Source organism: Heterodontus francisci, chromosome 12, assembly GCF_036365525.1.
Source record: "Heterodontus francisci isolate sHetFra1 chromosome 12, sHetFra1.hap1, whole genome shotgun sequence".
Lineage (NCBI taxonomy): Eukaryota > Metazoa > Chordata > Chondrichthyes > Heterodontiformes > Heterodontidae > Heterodontus > Heterodontus francisci.
The window spans coordinates 104,976,839-104,997,708 of record NC_090382.1 but is presented as its reverse complement, the minus strand read 5'-3'; the positions used below and the strand labels follow the sequence as shown (position 1 = coordinate 104,997,708).

The following is a 20,870-nucleotide window of genomic DNA, read 5'->3' as shown; positions in this document are numbered from 1 at the left end:
ATCGTAGACTGCTGCTGCTGCTTTTAAGTGCAAGACCTTTGATTGGCCCTCCAGCTTTGATAACCTGCCCAATGACCTTAATTAGACAGCAAGCCCTTTCTTTGGCCATTAATTGACCGCTCCAGGGAAAATCACATTGGGTGACTGTTTCCCATCGAGTCCGGGCTTCTGGCCCCTAGTTATGACCAGGTGAGAAAGGTGTCTTGGGGTCCTTCTCAGCCTTCATTTGGTCTTAACGTAACAGAGTTTAATTTTAAACACACGGTATTTTGAGCTCCCCTTTTGTGAATCCTTTTTCACCGCTTTCCAATTATAAGGCAAAGAAACCAGCACTACAGGTTTTCTCAGGTTTAAAGAAGAAAAGTGAAGTTTTATTAAACTTAAACTCTAATTTGGTTAACGCCTACGGATACACGATGTGCCCACGCTAGCATGCACACGCGATACACATATGCAGATAGAGACAGAACGAAAACAGAAGAAATAAAGTGGAAAAGTTTGAGGCAATATCTGAGGAGGTTTTTTGTGTTACGGTTCTTCGAGCTCACTGTAGTGTCCTTTATTGTAGGTAGATCTTGATTTTCATTGGGGCCCAGTATTCTTCTTAACCCTTGTTCGTTGTAGCAGCCTTTTCTCTCTTGGTGTTCATGTGTCTTCAATGGATTTGGAGTTCCGTGAGAAAGGGATGGGAGTAGGCAGACAGGAGAGGCTGTGGCGAGCTATCCAGGAGAGATCTTCTCAGTCCAGGAGAATTCTGCTTTCTGCCCAAATGGTTAGTACAAATTAAAAAACTCGGGTTGCCCAGCAGGTTAGTCATGTGACTAGCTGGTTTGACCATGTCAGTTTGTGTATTCGGCCATCTTAGCAGTCAACCTGGAATGTGAGCTCCTCCACCTTCAACATCTTGTGATCAAAAGTCCATTATGGATTGAATGTGTCAAGGAATGGTCTTTCGTCCTTTCCAAGCACCGTCTGTTAATATGCAAATGTCTTTCCAGCCAAGATCTGGCAACTTTTTTTTTTAAAGCAAGTCCTTTCTTCACTCCAGTAACAGTTTAAAAATCAATGTTCATGACAAAATTAATATATCTCATTCTTGGCAGGTGGGGGCCTAGCATGACACTCACTTTTGAACCTGATAGCAGGGTTCAGAACCCTGTGGGGGAAATCATGCCCCAGAACTGTGCACAATATTCCACATGTGGTCTAACCAAGGTTCTGTACAAGTGTAACATAAACGTCTCTGCTGTTCAATTCAATCCCTCTATAATTGAATCCCAGTGCCGTGTTTATACTATTTCATTGCTTTGTAAGAGATTGTATAAAACATTTTTAAAAAAATCCAAGGCAATAAACTCCAAATCTATCCACAGGCACATAACTCAAAGTTATGTGCAACATAGTCCTTTATGTGAAAAATAGAAACATTAAATGTGTGGAATCTTTGAACAGCTGGGTGGCAAACACTATTGTGACATTAATGAAGAATTATTTGATGGGAGAATTGCGAGTGTTGCAGCAAAATGCAGCATCGGGGGACGAGGAGACCCTGCTGGGTTCAGCTGCAAGTCTGGTCTTAGAACCATAGAACCATAGAAAAGTTATGGCACAGAAAGAAGCCATTCAGTCCATTGTGTTTGCACCGGCTGAAAAAACTAGTCGCCCAATCCAATCCCACCTTCCAGCACTTGGTCCATAGCCTTGCAGATTACAGCACTTCAGGTGGCAGGTCCAGGTACCTTTTAAATGAGTTGAGGATTTCTGCCTCCACCACTGATCCGGGCAGTGAATTGCAGACACCTACCACCCCGCATGTCCCCTCTAATCCTTCAACCAATCATCTTAAATCTGTGCCCTCTGGTAATTGGCCTCTCCGCTTGGGGAAACAGGTCCTTCCTGTCTACTCTATCTAAGCCCCTCATAAATTTGTACTCCTCAATTAAGTCATCCCTCAGCCTCCTTTGTTCTAAGGAAAACAACCCTAGCCTATCCAATCTTTCCTCACAGCTGCAATTTTCAAGCCTTGGCAACATTCTTGTAAATCTCCTCTGTCCTCTCTCCAGAGCAACTATGTCCTTCCTGCAATGTGGTGTAATGTCTTCAAACGCAAAGGTCTGTGAGGACTATTGGATCTAGTGGTCCCATAAACGAAACCATTAGCAAGGAGTCAATGTTTTGGGGGAAATTTTCCCAGTCTCTCTCTCTGTTCATGCAGGAGGAAATTATCTCACCATTCAATATTCCAATATCAGGGAATCGAGGGCACGTGGCCTTCGATTGTCTGTGATGTGCTGGGGATGGGCAACATGTCTTACAGGAGAGCACAAGGAAAGTCTACTCTTCAGTGAGGAAGTCACAGCATGAAACATCAAACCAGGCTCCTGATGGCAAGGCAAATCGGTGGAACAGTTCCCAACTTGGCAAAACATACCAAATAGCTTGAATTTAATGGGGGAAAAGACTGCACAGATCCTGTTGGTCTAATTACACAGTCAGAGATAAGCCAACATCACAAACTAGACTGAGAATTTAAAACAAGTGAGTGATCTTGAGCCAGCAGTCCTTGCACTGTTAAAGCTTCCATCTGCCTTACAGAAGCTTCATAAATTTGGCATTAAGGGTGAGTGATGACAGTATAGAGGATCCTTTATTCTTTAACTTCCAAACTCCTTCAGTATCGTCACCTTTCCTCCCTCTCTATATTTTGTCAACACAGCTGTTGTTGGTTCTCCTGCCTTGTTCCCGCTAAACTCCAAATTCCCCACCCTATGGCACCTTTAACTTTGGCCTTACAATCTCAATGGTTAATGGGGTCTTTCCAGTTATTTGTAGGGTTAAAGGTGGTTCTGAATGCGAAGAGGTTTCACTATCCAATACTTTATTTCCAATAGTGTTGTGAATAAAATTAGAATTAGAATTAGAACATTACAGCGCAGTACAGGCCCTTCGGCCCTCGATGTTGCGCCGACCTGTGAAACCATCTGACCGACACTATTCCATTTTCATCCATATGTCTATCCAATGACCACTTAAATGCCCTTAAAGTTGGCGAGTCTACTACTGTTGCAGGCAGGGCGTTCCACGCCCCTACTACTCTCTGAGTAAAGAAACTACCTCTGACATCTGTCCTATATCTATCACCCCTCAACTTAAAGCTATGTCCCCTCGTGTTTGCCATCACCATCCGAGGAAAAAGACTCTCACTATCCACCCTATCTAACCCTCTGATTATCTTATATGTCTCTATTAAGTCACCTCTCCTCCTCCTTCTCTCCAACGAAAACAACCTCAAGTCCCTCAGCCTTTCCTCGTAAGACCTTCCCTCCATACCAGGCAACATCCTAGTAAATCTCCTCTGCACCCTTTCCAAAGCTTCCACATCCTTCCTATAATGCGGTGACCAGAACTGCACGCAATACTCCAGGTGCGGTCTCACCAGAGTTTTGTACAGCTGCAGCATAAACTCATGGCTCCGAAACTCGATCCCCCTACTAATAAAAGCCAACACACCATATGCCTTCTTAACAGCCCTATTAACCTGGGTAGCAACCTTCAGGGATTTATGCACCTGGACACCAAGATCTCTCTGTTCATCTACACTACCAAGAATCTTCCCATTAGCCCAGTACTCTGCATTCCTGTTACTCCTTCCAAAGTGAATCACCTCACACTTTTCCGCATTAAACTCCATTTGCCATCTCTCAGCCCAGCTCTGCAGCCTATCTATGTCCCTCTGTACCCTACAACATCCTTCGGCACTATCCACAACTCCACCGACCTTAGCGTCATCCGCAAATTTACTAACCCACCTTTCTACACCCTCTTCCAGGTCATTTATAAAAATGACAAACAGCAGTGGCCCCAAAACAGATCCTTGCGGTACACCACTAGTAACTAAACTCCAGGATGAACATTTGCCATCAACCACCACCCTCTGTCTTCTTTCAGCTAGCCAATTTCTGATCCAAAGCTCTAAATCACCTTCAACCCCATACCTCCGTATTTTCTGCAATAGCCTACCATGGGGAACCTTATCAAACGCCTTACTGAAATCCATATACACCACATCCACTGCTTTACCCTCATCCACCTGTTTAGTCACCTTCTCGAAAAACTCAATAAGGTTTGTGAGGCACGACCTACCCGTCACAAAACCGTGCTGACTATCGCTAATGAACTTATTCTTTTCAAGATGATTATAAATCCTGTCTCTTATAACCTTTTCCAACATTTTACCCACAACCGAAGTAAGGCTCACAGGTCTATAATTACCAGGGCTGTCTCTACTCCCCTTCTTGAACAAGGGGACAACATTTGCTATCCTCCAGTCTTCCGGCACTATTCCTGTCGACAATGACGACATAAAGATCAAGAACAAAGGCTCTGCAATCTCCTCCCTGGCTTCCCAGAGAATCCTAGGATAAATCCCATCTGGCCCAGGGGACTTATCTATTTTCACACTTTCCAAAATTGCTAACACCTCCTCCTTGTGAACCTCAATCCCATCTAGCCTAGTAGCCTGAATCTTAGTATTCTCAACAACATTTTCTTTCTCTACTGTAAATACTGACGCAAAATATTCATTTAACACTTCCCCTACCTCCTCTGATTCCACACACAACTTCCCACTACTATCCTTGATTGGCCCTAATCTAACTCTAGTCATTCTTTTATTCCTGATATACCTATAGAAAGCCTTAGGGTTTTCCCTGATCCTATCCGCCAATGACTTCTCGTGTCCTCTCCTTGCTCGTCTTAGCTCTCCCTTTAGATCCTTCCTGGCTAGCTTGTAACTCTCAAGCGCCCTAACTGAGCCTTCACATCTCATCCTAGCATAAGCCTTCTTCTTCCTCTTGACAAGCGCTTCAACTTCTTTAGTAAACCACGGCTCCCTCGTTCGACAACTTCCTCCCTGCCTCACAGGTACATACTTATCAAGGACACGCAGTAGCTGCTCCTTGAATAAGCTCCACATTTCGATTGTTCCCATCCCCTGCAGTTTCCTTCCCCATCCTACGCATCCTAAATCTTGCCTAATCACATCATAATTTCCTTTCCCCCAGCTATAATTTTTGCCCTGCGGTATATACCTGTCCCTGCCCATCGCTAAGGTAAACCTAACCGAATTGTGATCACTATCACCAAAGTGCTCACCTACATCTAAATCTAACACCTGGCCGGGTTCATTACCCAGTACCAAATCCAATGTGGCATCGCCCCTGGTTGGCCTGCCTACATACTGTGTCAGAAAACCCTCCTGCACACACTGGACAAAAACTGACTCATCTAAAGTACTCGAACTATAGTATTTCCAGTCGATATTTGGAAAGTTAAAGTCCCCCATAACAACTACCCTGTTACTCTCGCCCCTGTCGAGAATCATCTTCGCTATCCTTTCCTCTACATCTCTGGAACTATTTGGAGGTCTATAAAAGACTCCCAACAGGGTGACCTCACCTCTCCTGTTTCTAACCTCAGCCCATACTACCTCCGTAGACGTGTCCTCAAACGTCCTTTCTGTCGCTGTATGGGGAGGATGTTTTCCTGGGACGTTTAATCAGAATCATTTGATGTTTATGGGAAAGTCTCTGTCTTGTCTCAGTAAGTAGCAATCTTACCTGAATCAGGTAGTCATTGATTCAAGTCTTACTCCAGAGACTTGAGCACATAATCCAGGCTGACACTCCCAATGCAGTACTGAGGGGGTGCTGCACTGTCAGAGGTGCCATATTTCAGACGAGATATTAAACTGAGGCACCGCCTGCACTCTCAGGTGAATGTAAAAGATCACATGGCTGCTATTTCAAAGACGAGCTGGTTAGTCCTGGGATAATATTTATCCTTCAGCCAGCATCACAAAAAAAAATGGTCTGGCCAAACATCACATTGACGTTTGTGGGAGCTTGCTGTGCATAAACTGGCTGTCACATTACCCTACATCACAACAGTGACTCCATTTCAAACCATAATTCATTGGCTGTAAAACGCTTTGGGCATTCCTGAGATTGTGCTATCTAAATACAAGTCCTTTTATTGCCATTAGAAATAAAATCAATCAGCAAACCATGAAATACCATAACATTTCATTATTTTAGATGCAAATCAACAGTGTGTGTTCTTGTTTCTCTCTCTCACTCTTTCTCTCTCTGTGAGTGGCTTGAAACTGCTATGTTTACTTTTTGTGAAAAATCAAGAACTGTAACAGCTGCAACTCTTCACCTGGAAGGATGAAAGTCTATTGAATTAACTCAGTGCAGAGAATGCTGACTGCACCAAGTCGGAATGAAGAGTTGCCTGCAGTCTGATGCTTCACCACAAAACCCTTCAAACCGCCAAGAATGACAAAGAAAAGAGTTTTATTTTGCTGACTGGCACATCAGCTTAGCAAAGGCTTCCACACCAACAGCTTCTCTCCAAAGAGTTTGGGAATTCTGCATTAAAGACTGAGAGAGATTGCCACAGCCAAACCCATTGATGAGACGGAGATGAACACTGTAGTTAAATAGGAATGTAGTAAATGAATCACTCATACTTTCCAAAAGTTAACAAGGATCTGAAATTGATGTTTTAAATCATTGGAATTCTGCCAGGCGTTGGGATCTGTGACAAGTTTAGTGTTGCATTTGTATCATTTTTGCTCAGTGGATAGAGCTATTCATAAAGTCAGGAATTCAAATCCCACACCAGAGGCCTGAGCGCATAATCCAGGCTGACACTCCCAGCGCATTACTGAGGGAGTTCTACACTGTCGGAGGTGCTGTCTTTCAGATAACGTTAAATGGAGGTCTGCTCTGATGATTCAGCTAAACGCTACTTGGAGAGCAGTAGGGCCGATATCTTTCCTCAACCAACATAGCAGACACACAGACAGACAGACACACACACACAGACACAGACAAATCCATGGATTAACTAGTCATTTATCTCAATTGCTCACACTCTCCATTTCTGACTGCTGGGTCTTGGCCTGGGTCTTAGTCAAAGAAAAGAACAAAGAACAAAGATAATTACAGCACAGGAACAGGCCCTTCGGCCCTCCAAGCCTGCGCCGATCCAGATCCTCTCTCTAAACATGTCGCCTATTTTCTAAGGTTCTGTATCTCTTTTCTTCCTGCCCATTCATGTATCTGTCTAGATACATCTTAAAAGACTCCATCATGCCCGCATCTACCATCTCCGCTGGCAACGCGTTCCAGGCACCCACCACCCTCTGCGTAAAGAACTTTCCACGCATATCCCCCCTAAACTTTTCCCCTTTCACTTTGAACTCGTGTCCTCTAGTAATTGAATCCCCCACTCTGGGAAAAAGCCTCTTGCTATCCACCCTGTCTATACCTCTCATGATTTTGTACACCTCAATCAGGTCCCCCTCAACCTCCGTCTTTCTAATGAAAATAATCCTAATCTACTCAACCTCTCTTCATAGCTAGCGCCCTCCATACCAGGCAACATCCTGGTGAACCTCCTCTGCACCCTCTCCAAAGCATCCACATCCTTTTGATAATGTGGCGACCAGAACTGTACGCAGTATTCCAAATGTGGCCGAACCAAAGTCCTATACAACTGTAACATGACCTGCCAACTCTTGTACTCAATACCCCGTCCGATGAGGAAAGCATGCCGTATGCCTTCTTGACCACTCTATTTACCTGCGTTGCCACCTTCAGGGAACAGTGGACCTGAACACCCAAATCTCTCTGGACATCAATTTTCCCCAGGACTTTTCCATTTACTGTATAGTTCACTCTTGAATTGGATCTTCCAAAATGCATCACCTCGCATTTTCCCTGATTGAACTCCATCTGCCATTTCTCTGCCCAACTCTCCAATCTATCTATATTCTGCTGTATTCTCTGACAGTCCCCTTCACTATCTGCTACTCCACCAATCTTAGTGTCGTCTGCAAACTTGCTAATCAGTCCACCTATACTTTCCTCCAAATCATTAATGTATATCACAAACAACAGTGGTCCCAGCACGGATCCCTGTGGAACACCACTGGTCACACGTCTCCATTTTGAGAAACTCCCTTCTACTGCTACTCTCTGTCTCCTGTTGCCCAGCCAGTTCTTTATCCATCTAGCTAGTACACCTTGGACCCCAAGCGCCTTCACTTTCTCCATCAGCCTGCCATGGGGAACCTTATCAAACGCCTTACTGAAGTCCATGTATATGACATCAACAGCCCTTCCCTCATCAATCAACTTTGTCACTTCCTCAAAGAATTCTATTAAGTTGGTAAGACATGACCTTCCCTGCACAAAATCATGTTGCCTATCACTGATAAGCCCATTTTCTTCCAAATGGGAATAGATCTTATCCCTCAGTATCTTCTCCAGCAGCTTCCCTACCACTGACGTCAGGTTCACCGGTCTATAATTACCTGGATTATCCCTGCTACCCTTCTTAAACAAGGGGACAACATTAGCAATTCTCCAGTCCTCCGGGACCTCACCCGTGTTTAAACAGTGTCAGTAAACAGAAACCAATTCTCTGACTATGTGGACAGCCTCAGAAATTCAGTCCATCACCTGCCAAAAAGCTGAAAATCCCCCCTCTGAGATTCCAGATATCATGTCTGAGAACCTCTCAGATTCTGGCTACCCTCAGTTACCTCTCAGAGCTGTAAGTGATATTGAGGTTACAGCCAGTGTAGTTAGTTAGTTAGAGATACAGCACTGAAACAGGCCCTTCGGCCCACCGAGTCTGTGCCGACCATCAACCACCCATTTATACTAATCCTACACTAATTCCATATTCCTACCACATCCCCACCTGTCCCGATATTTCCCTACCACCTACCTACACTAGGGGCAATTGCTAATCGCCAATTTACCTGTCAACCTGTAAGTCTTTGGCATGTGGGAGGAAACCGGAGCACCCGGAGGAAACCCACGCAGATACAGGGAGAACTTGCAAACTCTACACAGGCAGTACCCAGAATTGAACCCAGGTCGCTGGAGCTGTGAGGCTGCGGTGCTAACCACTGCGCCACTGTGCCACCCTGTTTGTAGTACAGGCAAACCTTAAAGCATTGTGTAAAGAAAGACTTGCATTTCTATAGTGCTGTTCACTACCTGAGGAGTCCCATAGCACTATACACATGACCAATGAGGTGTAGTCATTTTTGTTATGTTGGCAAACTAAGCAGTTAATTTGCGCATAGCAAGCTCCCACCAAAGAGATGTATGACCAGATAATCTGTTTTTAGTCATGTTGGTTGAGGCATAAATATTGGTCAGGACACTGGGGAGAACTGCCCTGCTCTTCGTCAGAATAGTATCTTTAACACCACATGCAAAAGCAGAGGAGACCTCAGTTTCAAGTCTCATCTGTAAAACAGCACCTCTGATAATGCAACACTCTCTCAGTACTGAGCCTCTGAGTGTAGCACGCCCTCAGTACTGCCCCTCCGACAGTGCAGTGCTCCCTCAGTACTGCCGCTCCGACAGTGCAACGCTCCCTCAGTACTGCCCCTCCGACAGTGCAGTGCTCCCTCAGTACTACCCCTCCGACAGTGCAACACTCCCTCAGTACTGCCCCTCCGACAGTGCAACACTCCCTCAGTACTGCCCCTCCAACAGTGCAGTGCTCCCTCAGTACTGCCCCTCCGACAGTGCAACACTCCCTCAGTACTGCCCCTCCAACAGTGCAGTGCTCCCTCAGTACTGCCCCTCCGACAGTGCAGTGTTAACTCAGTACTGCCTCTCCGACAGTGCAGTGCTCCCTCAGTACTGCCCCTCCGACAGTGCAGTGTTAACTCAGTACTGCCCCTCCGACAGTGCAGTGCTCCCTCAGTACTGCTCCTCCGACAGTGCAACACTCCCTCAGTACTGCCCCTCCGACAGTGCAGTGTTAACTCAGTACTGCCCCTCCGACAGTGCAACACTCCCTCAGTACTGCCCCTCCGACAGTGCAGTGTTAACTCAGTACTGCCTCTCCGACAGTGCAGTGCTCCCTCAGTACTGCCCCTCCGACAGTGCAGTGTTAACTCAGTACTGCCCCTCCGACAGTGCAGTGCTCCCTCAGTACTGCCTCTCCAACAGTGCAGTGTTAACTCAGTACTGCCCCTCCGACAGTGCAGTGCTCCCTCAGTACTGCCTCTCCAACAGTGCAGTGTTAACTCAGCACTGCCCCTCCGACAGTGCAGTGCTCCCTTAGTACTGCCCCCTCCAACAGTGCAGTGTTAACTCAGTACTGCCCCTCCGACAGTGCAGTGCTCCCTCAGTACTGCTCCTCCGACAGTGCAACACTCCCTCAGTACTGCCCTTCCGACAGTGCAGTGTTAACTCAGCACTGCCCCTCTGACAGTGCAGTGCTCCCTCAGTACTGCCCCTCCGACAGTACAGTGTTAACTCAATACTGCCCTTCCGACAGTGCAGTGTTAACTCAGCACTGCCCCTCTGACAGTGCAGTGCTCCCTCAGTACTGCCCCCTCCGACAGTGCAGTGTTAACTCAGTACTGCCCATCCGACAGTGTAGTGCTTCCTCAGTACTGCCCCTCCCGACAGTGCAGTGCTCCCTCAGTACTGCCCCTCCGACAGTGCAGCGCTCCCTCAGTACTGCCCCTCCGACAGTGCAGCGCTCCCTCAGTACTGCCCCTCCGACAGTGCAGCGCTCCCTCAGTACTGCCCCTCCGACAGTGCAGCGCTCCCTCAGTACAGCCCCTCCGACAGTGCAGCGCTCCCTCAGTACTGCCCCTCCGACAGTTCAGTGCTTCCTCAGTACTGTCCCTCCGACAGTGCAGTGCTCCTGCAGTCTTGCCCCTCCGACAGTGCAGTGCTCCCGCAGTCTTGCCCCTCTGACAGTGCAGTGCTCCCTCAGTATTGCCTCTCTGACATTGCAGCACTCCCTCAGTACAGCCTTTCCAACAGTGTAACACTCCCTCAGTACTGCCCCTCCAACGGTGCAACACTCTCAGTACTGCTGCTCCAACAGGTCAGTGCCCACTTCTGTACTGCGATGTAAGTGTCAATCTGGATTACATGCTCAAGTCTCGTGAGTGTGATTGAACCCATGACCTTTCAATGAGACAGCTATGACTCTCATTGGGCCAAATGTGCATATCACTGAATCGTTACAGTACAGAAGGAGGAAATTCAGCCCATCATGTCTGAACGGGATCTCCGAATGAGCAATTCACTTAGTGCCATTTCCCCCGCCTTCTCCCCAAAACCCTGCACATTCTTCCTTTCCAGATAACCGTCCAATTCCCTCTTGAATACCTCGATTGAATCTGCCTCCACCACACTCTCAGGCAGTGCATTCCAGATCCTAACCACTCGCTGCGTGAAAAAGATTTTCCTCATGTCGCCTTTGTTTCTTTTGCCAATTACCTTAAATCTGTGCCCTCTTGTTCTTGTCCCTTTCACAAGTCGGGACTGTTTTTCCCTACCTACTCTGCCCTGATCTATGATTTTGAATACCTCTATCTAATCTCTTCTCAGCCTCCCTTCTCCAAGGAAAACAGTCCCAACTTCTCCAATCTATCTTCGTAAATGAAGTTCCTCATCCCTGGAACGATTCTCTTGAATCTTTTCTGCACTCTCTCCATGCCTTCACATCTTTCTTAAAGTGCAGCACCCATAACTGGATGCAATACTCCAGTTGAGGCTGAGCCAGTGTTTTATACAAGTTTAACATAATCTCCTTGCTCTTGTACTCTCTGCCCCTATTAACAAAGCCCAGGATACTGAATGCTTTATTAACTGCTCTCTCAACCTGTCCTACCACCTTCAATGACTTATGCACATATACACCCAGGTCCCTCTGCTCCTGCACCCCCTTTAGAATTGTACCCTTTATTTTATATTGTCTCTCCATGTTCTTCCTGCCAAAATGAATCACTTCAGACTTCACTGCATTGAACTTCATCTGCCACCTGTCTGCCCATTCCACCAACTTCTCTATGTCCTTTTGAAGTTCTACGCTATCCTATCAACTACAAGCAAGCTTTTCAATGCTCTGCGCTGATTTTAATAGAATCTTATAGTGTTGAAGGAGGCCATTCAGCCCATCGTGCCTTTGCTGGTTCTTTAGTGGAGCTATCTAATTAGTCCCATTTCCCCACAACCCTGTAAATTGTTTCCCTTCAAGTATTTATCCAGTTCTCTTTTGCCAGTTACTATTGAATCTGCTTCCACTACCCTTTCAGGCAGTTCATTCCAGATCACGACAAACTCGCTGTGTAAAAAAATGTTTCCTCATTTCCCAGCCGGTACTTTTTGCCAATGGCCTTAAATCTGTGTCCTCTGGTTACTGACCCTCCACCACTGGAAATAGTTTTGCCTTATTTGCTGCATCTCTTCTCTTCTTAGCTCCAGCACAATACTTGTAGCCTTTGCTCTTGCCAATCAGCAACCAAAGCTCGAGCCCAGGAAAATCCAACAAAAATTTATCAATCTCAGTTTTGACATTTTCAATTAATCCTCAAACTTGACAGCTTTTTGTGGGAGAGAGTCCCAGATCTCCACCCTTTCCTGACATCACCCCTGAATGGCCTGGCTCTAATTTTAAGGTTCATTCTTTAATCGTCTTAAACACCTCAATTAGATTACCCTTTAATCTTTCAAACTCAAGGGTCTATAAGCCTAGTCTATGTAACCCTTCCTCACAATTTAATGCTACAAGGCCCTGGTGTTATTTTGGTGAACCTGTGCTGCATGCCCTCCAAGGTACGTATCCTTCCTGTGATGTGGTGCCCGGAACTGAATGCAGTTACTCCAGATGGGGTCTGACCAAGATTCTATACAATTGAAGAATCTCTTTCTCACTTTTATATCCCAGCCCACTTTGAGATTCATTCTATTAGGCTTTTTGATTAATTTTTGTACCTCCGCACCAGCTTTTAGTGATTTTTTTTTATACATGGGATACTCAAAACTCTCTGCTCCTCCATAGTTCCTAGTCTCTCATTATTGAGAAAATATTCTGATGTGTCTTTCTTGGACCCAAAGTGGACGACCACACACTTCCCACACTGAATTCCATCTGCCGCAGTTTTGACCACTCACTTAGTCTGCACTCCAGATGGAGCCTGACCCGAGCTTTACACAACATCTAATCCTTTGTATTCCAAGGACAGTGAGGTTGCAATGGGCCTCACTGCTCACTTTTCCCTGGTCCTTGATTTTTGGGTGGGATGACAGAGGAAGATTGCTGACCTCCAGGTCTCTATTGTAGGGTTGTAAAGTGAACAGAGTGGTAGTTCAGAACCACAAATTCCAGCCGGCTGTTTGTTGTTCCACTAGTCTGAACCCACAAGCCTTTTACACAGTCTGGAGAGGAACCTTCCGGAGCTTCGTCTCAACTGCAAGCAGATGAAGATCACACACGCACCCCAGGAATAATTATACCAACGTGCGGCTGTCTAGAATAACAGAGCTCTTAAACTTAACCAAATTATTTGGTGAATTTATGTTTTCAAAATAAAGCTAACCATTAATTTTTCAAGCAGTGAATATCTCTACCAGCTGTGACACGCATCTAGAGTTGCCAACCCTCCAGGATTGTCCTGGAGTCTCCAGGAATTACAGATTAATCTCCTGGACAACCTGGGAAGAAAAATCACTGGGGCTTTTGAAAAAAAAAAGCAAAATGATTGTGTGTTTCCATTGAACATTTTTGATTTATTATTTATAAAAGTATTGGAGGTGGGATGGGGTGGGTGGTTGGAGGACATGTGATGAAGCCTCCAGGAATATGTCCAACTAGAGTTGGCAACCCTACTCACACCACATCTACCATCTGCCATTCTCATACCTGTACAGGCTGCGGTTTCAGTTGGCATCTGGCACGGATGAGGTACAGGGGCTCACATCTCTATGGAAGAAAAAAAAAGAAAGACTTGCATTTATATAGCGCCTTTCATGACTTCAGGACGTCGCAAAGCGCTTTACAGCCAGTGAAGTACTTTTTTTTTTAAGTTTAGTCACTGTTGTAATGTAGGGAAAACTCAGCAGCCAATTTGTGCATAGCAAGATCCCACAAATAGCAGTGATATAAATAACCAGAGTGGGGTGAGGGATAAAGTATTGGCCCAGGACACTGGGGAGAACTCCACTTCTCTTCTTTGAAATAGAACTTTGACATCCACCTGAAAGGGCAAACAGGGGCCTCCGTATAAGGTCTCACCTGAAAGATGGCATCACCAACAGTGCGGTACTCCCTCAGTATTGGCACAGGGAGTGTCAGCCTGGATTATGTGCTCAAGTCTCTGGAGTGGGATTTGAACCTGCAACCTTCTGACTCAGAGGCAAAAAGAGCTACCTGCTGAGCCATGGCTGACTGGCAAGCATAGCTAATATAGATAGTGCAGAAGTAAAGACATTTTATTAAACACTATGTGCATATTATTGAATCATTACAGGTCGGGCCTGTGTGTCACTGCTCCTGGCTCCTGGATCTGTCTCCATTTACTTAGGCCTACAACTGAAAACATTACTTTCTGCTCGCCGTCATTTTAAAGTTGCAGTTTGTGCCTCAAAACTTTATCCCAACAACTGGGAGAAGAACAGTGCACAAACTCTGTTCCCACCCCCTGGCCACTGTCTCAGACTGAGCCAGACCATTCAATCGGTATTCTATTTGACACGAAGCTGACTTCCGACTCCTACATCCTCTCTGTCACTAAGACCGCCTATTTCCACCATTGTAACATCGCCCATTTCCGTCACTGTCACAACTCATCTGCTGCTGAGATCCTCATCCATGCTTTTGCTACCTCCAGATTCAACTATTCCAAATCACTCCTTCTACCCTCCGTAAATCTGAGCTTATCCAAAACTCCGCTGCCCGTACTCTAACTTGTACCAAGTCCCGTTCAACCATCACCCCAGTGCTCACTGACCTCCCGGTCTGGTAACACCACAATTTTAAAACTATCATTTTTTTTTCCAAATCCCTCCATGGCCTCACCCCTCCCTATCTGTGTAACCTCCTCCAGCCCTACAACCTTCCAATATCTCGGTGCTCCTCCAATTCTGGCCTCTTGAGCCCCCCCCGCTTTTTTTTTAATGGCGGCTGTGCCTTCTGCTGCCTAGCCTCTTAGCAGGGTTGGAAACCCTCCAGGATTCTGCTGGCATCTCTCAGAATTAATAAATAATCTCCAAGTCACTGCAGCAAGCAAAACCTGGGAGAAAAATCCTAGGGGCAATAAGACATTGTGCTTTCATAAAATATTCCTTTGAGCGATTTTGTTATTGATAGTAAAAATAGCTGAGATGGTGGTGGGGGTGGGGGGGGACAAAAGCTGTTTGACTGACAGCCAAGAACCATCCCATCAGGGTAATGAAGAATCTGTTTGCTTTCTGATTGGCTGTGGAAAGGCAGGGTGTTGTGAGGATGGATGTTGGGTGACCAATGGCAGGAGTGCAGGGGGGCGGGGCTGTTGGAGGCAGGCAGTCATGTGATGGCACCTACAGCAGAGTTGGCAACTCTAGGTCTAAGTCTCTTTGCTGCCCTCTCCTCCTTTAAGATGCTCCTTTAAACCTACCTCTTTAACCAATGCTTTTGATCACTTTCCCAATATCTCCTTCTTTGTTTTCTAAGGTTCCTGTGAAGTGCCTTGAAACATTTTACTATTGTGAAAGACACTGTATAAATGCAAGTTATTGTTCTTGTTGTATGAACAATGAGCACAAAAATCACTTCCCTGTGCTGAGTGTCGTAGGAACGTAGGAATTACTGGATGAAAAAATAGCCATCTAGTTCACCTTCTACTATCCTGGTAGTAACATGACAATGGAGTTGTTGACTAATCACAGAATCAATCTCTAATGAGTCTAAAACAGACCCAGACATGAAGTGAGGAAAATCCCCAGTGGTGGAGAACTTAGGGAACCATATGTCTGAAGTCATCTGTTCCTCCCAAGCTACAATCATCAGGTAGTATCATAATACAATAGAATTTGAGAATTCGATATTAGGTTTGAGAGCGAGAGTACTGGTATAAGATTAGCAATCCTCCACTCCTCCAGCACTAGGCGAGGATTGAAAGATTGTGACCAATGCATACTATTTCTACTTTTCTACTTTTGCTTCTTTCAGCAAGCAAAGATGCATTCCATCTGAACCAGGTGACTTACCTACTTTCAGTTATGATTATCTGTTTAGTACGTTTTCTCTATGTATTACTATCCTACTTATAACTTTCCTCTCCTTCTTTAGTGTAACCATCACATCATTAGCTTCCTCTGTGAAGACGGATGTAAAAGTACCCATTTAATACTTTAGCCAGGTCTGCTGTGGGTTCTTAACAGGTCCAACTTTTCCCCTAGCAAACTGCTTATACTTTATATGTTTATAATATGTTTTAAGGTTCCATGCTAATCTTTTCTTGTAGCCGCTCTTGGTCTCTCATATTAACTTTTTCAATTCCCTCCTGTCCTTTCCATAATCTTCCCAGTTATTAACTGAATCTTGCTCCTTTTTCTGTTTGATTTTAATTTTAATTTCCTTTGTCATCCAGGGTGTATTAGATTTGGATTCTGTTCCTTTTCCCTTCAAAGGAATATGCCTAGTCTGTACCTGAACTATCTCTTCCATGAAAGCCCTCCATTGCTCTGTTACTGCTTTACCCTGCAATCGCCTTTCCAATCCACTTATGGTTGCTCCCTTCTTAAATCATTGAAATTAGCTCTTCCCCAGTTGAGCATTTTTACCTTTGCTATTTGCTGATCTCTTTCATAATTACTTTAAACCTACTTATGTTGCAGTCACTGTTAGCTAGATGATCCTCTAATGTAACACACACCACTTGCCCCACTTTATTTCCCAGAAACAGATCCAACTTTGCTCCTTCCTTGTTGGCCTCGGACATATTGATTTAAAAAGATCCCCTGTACACAGATCAGAAATTCCTCTCCTTTCCTACAACAACTTGCATTTATATAGCACATGTAACATAGTACCCCTATGAAGCCTTGGGACTCTCAAACAAGGTTTGACATCGAGCCACGCAAGGGGATATTAGGGCAGATGATTTGGTCATAGCAGTAGATTACAAGGAGCATTTTTAAAAAGGAAAGAGAGGTGGAAAGGTTTAGGGAGGAATTATGGAGCTAAAGTCACGGCTACCAATGGTGGAACAATTAAAATCGGAAATATGCAAGAAGCCAGAATTGGAGGTGTGCAGAGATCTTGAAGGGTTGTCAGGCTGGAGGAGGCTACACAGACAGGGAAGGGTACAAGGCCATGGGGGGATTTGAAATGGATAAGAATTTTTAAATTGAGGCTTTGCTTAACCTGGAGCCAATGCAGGTCAGCAAGCCCAGTAGTAATCGATGAACAGGACTTGGTGCAAGTTCAGATATGGTTTGCAGAATTTTGGATGAGCTTAAATTTATGAAGATGGGAGGCTAGGCAGGAGTGTGTTGGAACAGTCGAGTCTCGAGGTAACAAAGGCATGGATAAAGGTTTCAGCAGTGGATGAGCTAAGACAGGGGTGAAGACGGGCAATATTACAGAGGTGGAAATAGGCAGTCTTAGTGATGGTGCAGATACATGATTAGGAGCTCATCTTGAGGTCAAATTTGACACCAAGGTTGCGAACAGTCCGGTTCAGCCTCAGACAGTTGTCAGGGAGAAGGATAGAGTTGATAGCTAGGGAATGGAGTTTACTAAGGGGACCCATGACAATGGCTTGGGTATTCAAAATAGCACTTTTTCCCCCCAGTCTATATTAGGATAATTAAAGTCTCCTATTATCACATGTCTTGGAAATTTGTTAACAAATTTTCTCAGCTACATGAAGATTTTCCTTTGACAGTACAGATTAATCCCCACATTACAGACAGGAAGTACTGACAAGGCAGATTAACCCTCTCAGTAATGTTAATAATCATCAGTCTACATGAAGAGACAGATTAACCTTCTCAGTACAACCAGAATCACTGATCAATGCAACGGAGCAGATTATAGCATCATAGAATAATAGAATCTTACTGCACAGAAGACGACCATTTGGCCAGTCGTGCATCTGCCAGCTCCTTGAAGGAACTGTATAAGTTAGTCCCACACCCGAGCTTTTTTCTCACAACACTGCAAATTAGTCCTCTTCAAGTACATGCCCAATTGCCTTGTGAGAGTTCCTATAGAATCTGATTCCACCATCCTTTCATGTAGTGTATTCCAGATCTTCTGTGTGAAGAAATTTCTCCCCATTTCCCCTTTGATTCTTTTAAAAATTATTTTAAATCTATGACCTCTGGTTACCGACCCACTTGCCTGAGGAAATAGTTTCTCCCCACGTGATCTATCAAAACCCTTCAGTACTTTGAATACCTCTATTAGATCTCCTCTTAACCTTCACAGCCCCAAGGAGAACAATCCCAGCTTCTCAAATTTCTCCACATAATTGAACTCCTGCATCCCTGGTACCGTCCTGGTAAACCTCCTCTGTATTCTCTCCAGGGCCTTAACATTCTTTCTAAAGTGTGGTGCCTAGAATTGAGACCAGCTGAGACCTAACCAGTGATTTTAAAGATTCAGCATGACTTGCTTGTTTTTGTATTCAATGCCCCTATTTTCAAAGCCAAGTATCCCATACACTTCCTTAACCATCTTATCAACTTGCCTGGCCAGCTTCAAGCATTTATGAATATGCATTCCCAGGTCCGTCTGCTCTTGCATCCGCCTCAGAATAGAACCATTTAGATTTCGCAGCCTCTCCATGTCGTCTCTCTGAGTGCATCAGTTCACACTTATCCACATAAATTGCATCTGCCATGTATCTACCCATTTCGCCAGTCTGTATATGTCCACTACTATCCTCGTCACTATTTACTACATTGCCAAGTTATGTATCATCCATAAACTTAAGACTGTACTCCCAATACTCAAGTTCAGGTCTTTTATATATAAGGAGAAAAGCAATGGTTGTAAAACCGACTCCTGGGGAACCTCACTGCATACTTCTCTCCAGCCAGAAAAGCAATCATTCGCCACTATTCTCAGTTTCCTGTCTCTTAGCCAATTTTGTACCTAAAATACCACCATCCCTTTAATACCATATGCTTCTATTTTCTGAATAAGTCTTACTTATATGGGTATCTTTTGCAGTTGGGTATTTTACAAATAAGCGGTACTGTATCAAATGATTTTCAAAAGTCCACACATACAATATCTACTGCACTACCTTCCCCAACCTTCTCTGTTACTTCATCAAATAACACAATCAGGCTGGTCAGACATGATTTTCCTTTAATAAATCTGTGGTGGTTGTCCCTTATTAACCTATGCTTCTCCAAGTGGGAATTAATTTTGCCCTCGACAGTGGTCTCCAGTAATTTTCCCACCACTGATTTTAAACTGTTTGACCTGTAGTTTCCAGATTTATCCTTTTCCTCTTTTTTTGAACAGGCGTGTAACATTTGCAATCCTCCTGTCCTCTGGCATCACTCCCATATCCAAGGATTGAAAGATTGTGGTCAATACTTCCGCTATCTCCACCCTTGCTTCACTCAGCAACTTAGGATGTATCCGATCTTGATAGGGTGACTTGTTAACTTTGTGTGATGTCAATCTATCTAGCATCTCATTTCTATCTATTTTTACCCTATCCAATATTTCTACTCCGCCCTCACTGCTCAGACATTAACTTCATCCTCTTCTTTTGTGAAGACAGATGCAAAGTATTCATGCAGTACATCAGTTATACCCTCTGCCTCCATAAGAAGGTTTTGTTTTTGTCCCGAATCGGTCCCACATCTCCTTAAATTATCCTTTTACTTTTAATGTTTATAAAAGATTTTTGTTTTCCCTTATATGTTATCCACAAATCTTTTCTCGTACATTCTCTTTGTCTGTTTTATATCCTTTCTTAATTTCCCCTGCACGCTCTGTATTCTGTCTGGTTTTCTATTGTACTCTGTACCTGATATTTTCTGTTTTATTTTCATTGCTATTTCGTTTGTCATCCAGGGAGCTCTAGCTTTGCATGATCCTCAATGTTTGCTTTCCTCCTTATGAGAATATGACTGGGGTTTGTATCCAAATTGCCCCAGAACTGGTCCAAATGCCCCAGGAATCTGAAGCCCTCCCTCCTGAACCACTTCTTCAGCCATCCATTCGCCTGCACTATCTTCCTGTTTCTATACTCATGAATACGTGGCACTGGGAACAATCCTGAGATTATCTCCTTTCAGGTTATGTTTTTATTTTCCTGGCTCCTGAAACTCTGCCTCGAGGACCTCAACCCTTTTCCTACAATCAGTATTAGATTAACCCTTTCAGTAAGACAGGAATTGTCAATCAATGGGGCAGGAACGCCATTTGGATGGTGTGAGCATACATCTGTGAACTGATTGAGACCAAAGTTTCAGGGTGTAGGCAACATCCAAGGTCAAACCCTTGAGGTGAGCTGGGAGTGACTGTGCAGGATCGTCAGGTGGATGCGCTGAGAGAAAATGAAGGGGTGCCCTCAGTGGACAATGCCACAGAGACAGACATGGGTCAGGGGAGGATGAAATGATCAAGGAGGATGGAAATGGATGGTGAACAGTGCAGAACACTTGTAGCAGTGCGGGTGAAGAACCGCAAATGGTGGAGTGGCTGAAGAGTTGTGATGAGATTGGAGTCAGTCTGAGAATCTGGAAATTTACCAGAACGGTACCAGGGATGAGGTATACAGTTACATGGAGAGACTGGAGAAGCTGGGGATGTTCTCCTTGGCCTTCTCTGGTCTGAGGAGATTTGGTAGAGGTGTTCAAAATCATGAGGGGTTTAGATAGAGTAAATAAAGAGGAGCTGTTTACAATGGTACAGATTTAAGGTAATTGGTGAAAGAACCAGAGGTGACATGAGGAAAACTTTTCACAGAACAAGTGGTTCGGATTTGGAATGCACTGCCTGATAGGGTGCTGGACACATAT

At 44.7% G+C, this 20,870-nt stretch overlaps 1 protein-coding gene across 2 annotated transcripts in view; it reads right to left on the bottom strand.

The window, feature by feature from the left end:
* flt4 (fms related receptor tyrosine kinase 4) overlaps window positions 1-20,870 on the bottom strand; it is a 262,662-nt gene that overhangs the window by 180,044 nt on the left and 61,748 nt on the right. Inside the window, exon 2 of one of the 2 annotated variants that reach the window (XM_068044014.1) lies at window positions 13,762-13,821. The exons of the other annotated variant lie outside the window; for it this stretch is intronic. Within the exon in view, the coding sequence (XP_067900115.1) occupies window positions 13,762-13,789 (28 nt within the window). The 5' untranslated portion in view covers window positions 13,790-13,821. The remainder of the gene's footprint in view (window positions 1-13,761; window positions 13,822-20,870) is intronic. 2 annotated transcript variants of the gene reach the window in all.